General features: G+C 38.1%; 1 protein-coding gene across 1 annotated transcript in view; it reads left to right on the top strand.

Annotated features, from left to right (window-relative positions):
- Window positions 1-10,036, top strand: part of CLSPN (claspin) — a 23,755-nt gene that overhangs the window by 11,894 nt on the left and 1,825 nt on the right. Inside the window, exons 10-24 of the mRNA XM_011357966.2 lie at window positions 194-426; window positions 1,364-1,542; window positions 1,643-1,707; window positions 2,253-2,449; window positions 2,775-2,929; window positions 3,513-3,739; window positions 4,312-4,423; window positions 5,439-5,514; window positions 5,737-5,840; window positions 7,694-7,858; window positions 7,967-8,088; window positions 8,337-8,464; window positions 8,798-8,903; window positions 9,470-9,552; window positions 9,813-9,974. Of these exons, the coding sequence (XP_011356268.1) occupies window positions 194-426; window positions 1,364-1,542; window positions 1,643-1,707; window positions 2,253-2,449; window positions 2,775-2,929; window positions 3,513-3,739; window positions 4,312-4,423; window positions 5,439-5,514; window positions 5,737-5,840; window positions 7,694-7,858; window positions 7,967-8,088; window positions 8,337-8,464; window positions 8,798-8,903; window positions 9,470-9,552; window positions 9,813-9,974 (2,114 nt within the window). The remainder of the gene's footprint in view (window positions 1-193; window positions 427-1,363; window positions 1,543-1,642; window positions 1,708-2,252; window positions 2,450-2,774; window positions 2,930-3,512; window positions 3,740-4,311; window positions 4,424-5,438; window positions 5,515-5,736; window positions 5,841-7,693; window positions 7,859-7,966; window positions 8,089-8,336; window positions 8,465-8,797; window positions 8,904-9,469; window positions 9,553-9,812; window positions 9,975-10,036) is intronic.

Raw genomic sequence — 10,036 nt, 5'->3', positions numbered from 1 at the left:
AAGTTCTCTTTTATACTTCAATTCATAACAACACCCATTTGTTAAAATAACAAAAGCCTAGAGTGCTAAGGTCTCTGATTTTCCTTTTGGAATGTGACGATAACGCTCTGGAGTTGCCTGGAATTCACACTCACGTTACTGTAGTATGTAGTCAGTCATCGTGTCTAAAGCATTTCTTCATATTTCTGTTCAGGTGAAAAGCTTCTGGTGCTGAAAGCGAAACTTCAAGAAGCGATGAAACTGCGAAGGTTTGAGGAACGCCAAAAGCGCCAGGCATTATTTAAACTAGATAATGAAGATGGATTTGAAGAGGAGGAGGAGGAGGAGGAAGAAATGACTGATGAGTCTGAGGAAGACGGAGAAGAGGTGGAAGAGGAAAAGTTAGAGGAAGGAGAGGAGGAAGAGGAGGAAGAAGGCAATCAGGAGGTTTCTGGCAATTATGTAATTTTGTTACTTGGTCACGATGAATTAGAGAGAATCAGATCTGAATAAGAGTATAAGCATATTCAATTTGAATAAAATTATAATAAGTGTGTTCAATTGTATAAGATTTTAGTGGCAGAGATGAATATAGCTAGCTCATATGTAGCTGAATCTTAGTGCCTTCAGTTCTGTCAGCACCAGTGAACACCTGCAGTTCATAGAGCTATGGCTTGTGTTAGTTTACAAATTGTAATATAATGCTGATATTGAGATGCCTTCGTATGAGTAGGGACTTTTATCTCTGTTATTTATTTAGTTTATTCAGAATAAAAAGCGATTTTAACATTGCCCAGGTTGATGTCCGGAATTAATTTTCAGGCAGGCCGAGACCTTCCTGAGTTAATTTCATTTTTCATTGAGGAGGGTATTTATCAGAAGGGCTTCTTGCTCTCCTTCCATAGTATTGTTTTCTTCTGAGAGAAGATTGATGATGATAGGATTTTTGGTAATAGAAAAAAGTAAAGCTTCCTTGTTTGAATGCTGGGGGCGCTTGAAAGAGTTGGTTAATATTTAACCTGGGTGAAGAAAGAAGAAAGCAGTGGCTGCGCTGGGCAGCATGTCACAGTGTGGTGAGTTTGAGATCAGTAGTTGCCCTGCAATCTCAGGCTAATCTTATAACCTCTCACTGGTAATTTTAGACTTCTTTCATAATCTTGTAGCAATTTGGGGAGGGTAAAAGGTAAGGTAAAGTAAGTATAAAAGAGCTCTAAAATTGTCAGGGAAGATTGTGTTAATGATAATAGTTAGACCAAGCCTCCTACAGGTTTACCTTTTCAGATTTAAGGTGTGACCAAGCAGCCATATTTCAGGCTAACAGTGTGTTTGCTTTCAAATGTTTTGATGTGTATTATTTTGTTTTGGCGCGGCATGATTGATAAAGGTTGCAGAATTCCTTCTCAGTAATGAAGAAATAGAAACCAAAGATGAGAAAGAAATGGAAAAAGAAAACAATGATGACAGTAGTGAAACTGGCAAGTCAGTCGGTCTTCTGTCTGTCCTCAAGCCTCTCTCATCAGATTCTACCTTACTTCTCTTTAAGGACAACTCTTCCAAGATGGGGTAAGTAGTTTTCTCTAAGGAAAAATAAGATTCCCTTCACTTTGCCACTCTAGTAAGAAGCAGAAACATACTTCAAGTAATTTGCATTCTTATTTTGTAGTTACTTTCCTGGTGAAGAAAAATCAGAAACAGATGAAAACTCAGGCAAAAGGACTAGCAAACTAGGTAAGTAGTGACTCTTGGGCAAAATGTGACTTCTCTGATCCTCCAACTTTGATACTGAAGGACTACACTTCCATAAGGTTCATTTTTGAACCTTAGTGGACTTTTCCCAGTCTTAAATGTGGCAATGGAAGCAGTTTATGAATTAGAATATTTTTCTTGGTTCAGTTTTTGAAAACTTACACGCGATTTCTTTATAGTTGACCATGGGCATATAGTCTGTAGCGAGTATGTGTTGATTGTGTGATCTATAAAACATTCCTATCATATATAGATTAAAGAAAGTGACTGGAAAATGGCGAGAGTGATCACAGGCATTAGGCAGGGTGACAGACAGGAACTTTCAGGTGTTACTTAGAGAGATAAACCTTGACTATATAATACACTCTTAGTACTGTAATTTACCTTTAGCTTCATGCTTTGGAACATATAACTTGAGAGTTTTGCTTATGAAGGTTACCTGACAGTTTCATTCTCAACTCTTTTTCTTAAACATATCCACCTTACTTCTGGAAACACACGCTTAAAAGTTATTTCTCTTTCTTTAGACGAAGATGATTCATGCTCATTGCTAACAAAGGAGAGCAGCCACAATAGCTTTGAGCTCATTGGCTCCACAATTCCATCCTATCAGCCCTGCAATAGACAAATAGGCCGTGGGACTAGTTTTTTCCCTACAGCAGCAGGATTTAGATCTCCTTCCCCTGGGCTATTTCGAGCCAGTTTGGTCAGCTCAGCTTCTAAGGTAAGATGGTAATGGCTTTCTGATTTCCTCCCCCTTTCGCTTCCCACAGTTCTAAATAAAGTGTGTCCAAGCTAACCAACTCCCACCACATTATGTATGTTCAGTTTAAAAATCCACCTCCTTTGTGTATTAAACACAAGCTCATCCAGTATTTTTACTTTCTTGGAGATAGTTTTCTTTATGCTTCTCTTGGCTATACATTGTCCTTCTCAACTACAATTGCGTGAGAGTAGATTAAATATTGCAAATAGCAACTGTTGTTGTCATGACAGTGAATGACATTTGTAAAATGTTTTGTTTTTGTTTGGTTTTATTTTGGTGCCAGAGTTCAGGAAAGCTGTCTGAGCCTTCACTTCCCATAGAGGATTCCCAGGATCTGTATAACGCCTCCCCAGAGCCTAAGACACTTTTCCTAGGAGCAGGAGACTTCCAGTTCTGTTTAGAAGATGACACTCAGAGCCAACTGTTGGATGCAGATGGGTAGGTAGTTTTATGTTTCTGTGGGTGGGATGGTGCTGGGTACTGCTTAATTTTGTTTAAAAATAAAGTCAGCTTCTGTCACTCCATCTGTGCTTTCTCTTCTGAGAAAGAGAAGGTGTACAGACCATTAGTATTACATTCTACAAGTTTGAACAAAATCTCTCCAGAAAATAAACATAAATAGCCCTTGCTGGCATTCTGATCCTTTGATCTCTGCCTTATTTGAAATGTATTGCTCTTGTAAAGGGATCACATTTCCTTGTATCCATCCTACTATGTTATGATTGCTGGGTGGGGTTGAGAATTGAGACCTGTGGCACATTACATGGACATAACACCAAGCCCTATCCTAGCATTATCTAAAGCCAAAATTATCCTTTACTCTTTATCTTTTAAATAGCATTTATGCTTTCATGAAACCTCCCCCTCCCTCTTTAGATTATCACAAGGCTAAAGGTTGAATCTTTTGTCTTCTGGTTTGGGATTCAGCTTCTAACTTTGGTATTGGAAATGAGATGAGTTTTTCACCCACTACTTTGTTTTTTCCCTAGAGAGTTTTTTATACTCTTCATTGTGCTTGTAGGTTCTTAAATGTTAGAAACCATAGGAATCAGTACCAACCTTTGAAGCCTCGATTGCCATTGGCCAGTATGGATGAGAATGCCATGGACGCTAACATGGATGAGCTGTTGGATTTGTGCACTGGAAAATTCACATCTCAGGCTGAAAAAGCTTTGCCCAGGAAGAATGACAAGAAAGAGAACATGGAGGAACTTCTGAATCTTTGTTCAGGAAAATTCACCTCTCAGGGTAAATATCCAAACAAAGAGCATCAGGCTCACCACAGCCAAATATCTTAAGTCAGTACCCTTGAAAAGAATCTTCTTACTCTCAAGTGAAAAGTTTACAGAAAATGGGATGCGATGGATTCTTGTATGTAGGTTGAATTTACTGCTTAGCCTCTGACATTTAAAGCACTTATTTTCTTGTGATAAAATATCGACTTAAGATTGCTCTAGCTTTGGCCATATGATTTGTCATTTATAGTTAATATATGTGCAAAGCTTAGAAAAGTGTCTGGTGTGTAGTAAATATAAATGCTAACTTATTATTTCCACTGGTACACCACTTCCTCCCCCTGACAGCAGAGGCTGTAGTGTAAGCTCTGTGAGAGTTGGGATCTTTCTCTTGTTCACTACTGCATCCCTGGTACCTGGAACATAGTAAGCACTAAATAAGGATTTGTTGAATGAATGAGTAGCTGGTGAGCTCTTTTTAGCAAACTTTAGAACTCTATTGAGCTGGCATGTCTTAGATGACTGGGAAAAGTGGATAAAGCTGTCATTCCTTGGTCACGAATCTTTTTCTTTGTTATTATGTAGATGTCTCCACTCTGGCTCCATCAGAGTTAAATAAGCAAGAGAAGGAGAGCAGCATCAGTGATCCATTGGAAGAAGCACTTGCTCTTTGTTCAGGCTCTTTCCCAACAGACAGGTGAGTTTCAGTGATTGGTAGGAACTTAGGAAGGCTTGATCTTTTGATGAAATTCTGGGGTCAGTTTCTCTGTGCTTAGCAATAACCAACCATCTTAGAGGCTTTATATCCTGGCTGAGAGCATTGAAGAAGGTCTGAGTGCTCCACATCTCTAAAAATTAGAGAAATGCAAATCAAAACCGCAATAAACTACTACCTCATACTCATTAGGATGACTACTGTCAAAACAAATAAACAAATTTTTTTTAATGGAAAAATTGGAACCTTTGTGCTCTGTTGGTGGGAATGTAAAAAGAAGCTGCTGTGGAAAACCAAATGGCAGTTTCTCAAAAAATTAAAAATAGAATATGATTTAGCAATTCTGTTTTTGGATATATACACATATGAAGTGAATATGGACTCAAATAGATATTTGCACACCCATGTTCATAGCATCATTATTCAAAATACTCAAAAGGTAGAAGCATCCCAAGGGGATAAACAAAATATGTTTTGTGTGTTGTTCGTGTGTAAGCAATGGAATATTATTCAGCCTTAAAAAGGAAAGAAATTCTGATATGCTGCAACATAATGAATTGTGAGGACATTATGCTAAGTAAAATAAGCCAGTCACAAAAATACAAATACTGTATACTCAATTTTCATGAGGTACTTAGAATAGTCCAAGTTATAGAGACTGAAAGTAGAAGGATGATTGCCAGGGGCTGGGGAGGAAAGAATGGGGAGATGTTTTAAGGGTATAGAGTTTCAGTTCTGCAAGATGAAAAGAGTTCTGGAGGTTGGTTGCACGACAATGTGAATGTACTTAATGCTACTGAACTGTACAGTTAAAAATGATTATGGTGATAAATTTTATGTTATATGTATTTTATCATGATTAAAAAAAATTTTAAGGCGTGATATTGTTTCCTGATTCTTGAAGAGATTGTTGGTACTAATAAAATACTTTCAGTTCTTAAGTTCTTGTAGTTGGCTTTCAACAACTTATTTTATTGATTTGTCAATTTGCATTTAGGGAAGAAGAAGGTGAAGAGGAGGAATTTGGAGACTTTCGGCTTGTCCCAAATGATAATGAGTTTGATAGTGATCAGGTGAATTCAAAGAGAGCAAAGTAATCATACCTGAATTCCATGTATTGCTGCTGTATGGCTTTTTTTTTTCTAGTCTTAATTCTTGAAAATTTTAAATTTGGCATTTTAACAAAAGCAATTTCCTAGAATAAGATGTTTGGGCAGAAGTTTATAAATCTTGTTTTAGTTGAGGACACGTTTTACTCTGTGTAACTTTGGGTGTGATCCTGTATGATTTTGCAGGATGAACTTAGTGACTCTGATAATGAAGATGTGGCAGCGGAAGACTATGAAGATGATGATGAAGAAGAGCTCCTGAAGCAATCCGAGAGGCTGAAAAGGAAAATGTAGGTGTTAGGTCCATTTTTTCAATTTTTAGAAAGCCCTCCCAACAGTTGAGTTGTAGCTTGCCACCTTTTTTTACCTAAATTTGCTGGTTCTATTTTTGCTTTTTTGTGGTTAGCACAGATGAAATAAAATCCATTCCCATGATGTCTCTTGAATATTCAAAGACAGTCATTTCCTTAGGTGATTTCTATACTGAATATCTCTGGTTCCTTCAGCTCTTTCTCACGTGGCATTGCTTTCATATTCCTCACGTTCTGGATATTCTCTTTATTTTCACTTGTGGTCTGGCTACTGCTGTACGTAGTGGAACAACCACATTCCTTGTTCTGGATGCATTCTACTTAGAATGTAACTGAAGGTCATCAGAACTGATTCACTATAGATCCTGAGGATCTAGTAGACAATTAAAATTCTCTGTATCTTTTTTTCCTATGAATTAATGTCATTCCAAGTTTTCCTCAACCTTGTCTTGAGCAAATGACTCCCATTTATTTTTCTAATATTTTGTTATTATACTGATCATGTAAGTATACCATTTATTTTAGAATATTTAAAAGAATATAGAAAGATTTAAATAAAAAGTCATCTATGTCCACCATCCAGAATATTTATGGAAGTATTGGTGGTGGTTATTGCCTCATAACCTTTTTTATTATATATAACTGTATAATATATAGTTATGTAATATATTATTATATAGTTGAAATCTGTACAGATTTTTTATATGTACAATTTTGCTTTCTTTTCCACTTAGCAAATCCATGAGCAATTTCCCATGATGCTACATAGTTTTATAAAGAACATTTTAATAGGTAGTCAATATTATATGTGGATGACTTTTGGATTTCATTTATAGGACATCATATTGATCCCTATTAGATTTATATTATTGTTTTTAGCCCATTCCATTCTTTTAAGACCAGTTTTCGGTTCTTATTTGTCACCTGTCAAATTAATTATCTCACAGCATTGGGTCATCTATAGATTTTTCTAAGGCAGTGGTTCTTAAACTTTATTTAAGTGCAGAGTCCTTTGTTCAGATGTAATTTTATAAAGAATGACAGCTAAAAGTTGAACTCAAAGAGGGTAGATGGAAAGATTGGGAAACTTAGTGGCTAGTAGCCCTGAAAGAATTCCCCCAGAAACCCAAGGATTTAGAAAAACTCAGCTTTAAAAAAATAACGAAAGTCTGTGATAAAATTCAGCCTTCAAAAAGGCTTCAGACTTCTGCTACTCATCAGTATAGATAACAGGACTTTGAACCCAGAGTGACAGCAGTTTTGTTCTCAATGGGAACTGAGGTCAGAAAAACTAACTAGCAGTGGTTTTGATTTCCAGTAACTCTGTGCCTCAGTCATGCCTCTAACTTGGGGGTCAAGATTTGGTGGACTGTAAGAGATCCCAGTCTATTTCCTACCCTGTACTATCTCTAGTCTGTCTCCTAAAGCTGATGAGCTTAATATAAAGCAAGATAATTTGAACCTTCCAGCACCCATGTCTCAATTGTATAGAGGAGATCGAGAGTTCTGGCTTTAAAGTCACCAGCCTAATTGAATCCAGGCTCTATTACCTCCTAGCTGTGTGACCTTGGGTAAGTTGTTTACTCTCTGAGTCTCAGTTCCTTCAACTGTAAATTGAAGGGAATAATGGTACCCCCTTCTGAGATTGTGCCCTGTAAAGCACAGTGGCACACAGGATGATGAAATGATACTTTTAAGTATTATCAAAATGCATTACTATAAAGTTTATTGTTATTATTAGAAGTGGCTCTATGTTCTACTTTTCTCATTGCTTCAGTATTCTGTGTGTGTATTTATCATTGCATTTTCTACTCTTCAAAATTATTTTTCAGGAGATTGAAAAAATACCTGGAAGATGAGGCAGAGGTATCAGGGAGTGACGTGGGAAGTGAAGACGAGTATGACGGGGAGGAGATTGATGAATATGAAGAGGATGCAATCGATGAAGTACTTCCTTCTGATGAGGAACTACAGAGTCAAATCAAGAAAATACACATGTCAGTATCCCAATAAGCCCTTCAGTGCAATGGGGTATGCCTTAAGGCAGGCCCTATAAACAGCCAGAGTGGTCCTGGATTTGAACACTATCACTTCTCCTGTTGTAGGAAAACGATGTTAGATGATGATAAGCGACAGCTTCGTTTATACCAAGAGAGGTACCTTGCCGATGGGGATCTGCACAGCGATGGTCCTGGACGAATGAGGAAATTCCGATGGAAAAACATAGGTATCTTGGTTGTCGCCTTTAGAAGCAAATGGTACAATGTGCATATTTGTCCAGATTAAGATGACAAATGGAAATCAAAACTATTGCAGGCTGTTATGGAGGACCTGGCTGTAACCATTATTTTCTATTACTGGGTGGGAAAATTTTGTGTCAGTATGCAGTAAATGATAAGAGTTCGTTTGTATATGTCCAGGCATCCTCTCCTATGGGAATTGCAGGATGCTGAGAGCCTTAACTCTTTGCTTTAGATGATGCTTCCCAGATGGACTTGTTCCACAGAGACTCAGATGATGAACAGATCGAAGAACAGCTTGATGAGACAGAAGCCAGATGGAGGAAGGAGCGAATTGAACGAGAGCAGTGGCTTCGGGACCAGGTAGAAAGTTTGCAAGAAATTTGCCTCTTCTGTCTCTAGTGCATGAGGAGAGGAGCTAGCCACATAGCTTGTCATGGCAGTTTCAAACTCTTAGGCAACATATTGCTATCTCTTTTAATCTTCAAATTTTCTTCTGTGTTTTGAGGTTTACTGTGGGCGATTCTCTTCATGTTTCTTTGTCGAAAATCAAATTTTTTTTTTTTAGTCTAAAACAACAAAAGGTTGGAAAAAGGAAAACTAATGATATCCCAGTTACCTTAGCTTCATAATCCAGGCTATACTATTTGGGGGAGCTGTAAACTTTTGTTAATACTGTCTGACTTTTATTTTCAGGCACAGCAGGGGAAAATTGCAGCTGAAGAAGAAGAAGAAATTGGGGAAGATAGTCAGTTTATGATGCTGGCCAAGAAAGTTACAGCCAAAGCACTGCAGAAAAATGGTGAGCTCTTGGTCCTCCTCAGGGTCTAGTCCCCTGGATTGTTAGTGCTGGAGCTTTGGAGGTGACTTCAACCTTCAGGGGCTATTGCAGCTTAGTCATGGGTCTGTATCTAATATTGTCTTAAGAAGGCCCTTCAGAGGTGGGGAGAGTTGTGTTCTTGGATCTTAGGCTATTGAGTAGTAGACGTTGTACTTGTGAGTACGTACAGATAGCTGCTTTTGCATTGTTTTTGCATTTTTTATTTAGTTGCCTGGGATTATATACCTAAGTGTTAGAGCTGGAATTCGAACCTAGATATATCTAACTCCAGAACTGAGGCTCTTAAACTCTACTCTGCACTCTTAGCCACTCGTTTTTTCTTATTACTGTTAATGTTTAGTCATTAAGTTCAGCTTGGTTCTCTGTCTTTATGTCACCACTTGCTATAGTTTCAAGTCATCGTTGTAGAATAATCAGATTCCCTATGGCTTTAGTTTACTGGTATAGTTAAAGGCTTCTTAGCTTGTTTAGATTTCAAAGTAATCCTCCCCACTTTTGCCCAGAACAAACCTCTCTGTTCTTTTCAGCCAATCGCACTGTGGTTATTGAAGAAACAAAGTCTTTACTCGGAAATCCTTTTGAAGCCATCAGACTGGGAAGTGCCCACCAGGTTGGTTGAGGACCTTGTTAGCCTGATGTCATGATCTGCAATGTTATACAGGCCCAGGTCAAGCTAAGGGAATACTCTGTCACTAGGGGAGGGAGGTGGCTGTAGGAAACAGAAGTAAATGGCAAAGGACACTGCTATTTCTTTTCTACTGAATGGGGTAGGATGTGTCCCCTCAATACCTGAGGAGGCAGGGAGAAACTGACTTTTCATCCTTTCTTTGGTACTTGGAATTTGATACCAGATGACTCTTCTTTCCTCAGCTGAAGACAGGCTCACTGCTGAACCAGCCCAAAGCTGTGCTTCAGAAACTGGCTGCCCTCTCTGACCTCAACCCCAGTGCTCCTCGAAATTTAAGAAACTTTGTCTTCCATACACTTTCTCCTGTCAAGGCTGAGGCAGCAAAGGAATCACCTAAGCCACAGGTAGGGAATTTGAGAATTGATTTGGTAGCTTTCCAAAGCAGAATTTACTTTTTTTTATTAAA

The sequence above is a fragment of the Pteropus vampyrus genome, unplaced genomic scaffold, assembly GCF_000151845.1.
Source record: "Pteropus vampyrus isolate Shadow unplaced genomic scaffold, Pvam_2.0 Scaffold36, whole genome shotgun sequence".
In the NCBI taxonomy this organism is placed as follows: domain Eukaryota; kingdom Metazoa; phylum Chordata; class Mammalia; order Chiroptera; family Pteropodidae; genus Pteropus; species Pteropus vampyrus.
This window is presented reverse-complemented; position numbering and strand designations above follow the sequence as displayed.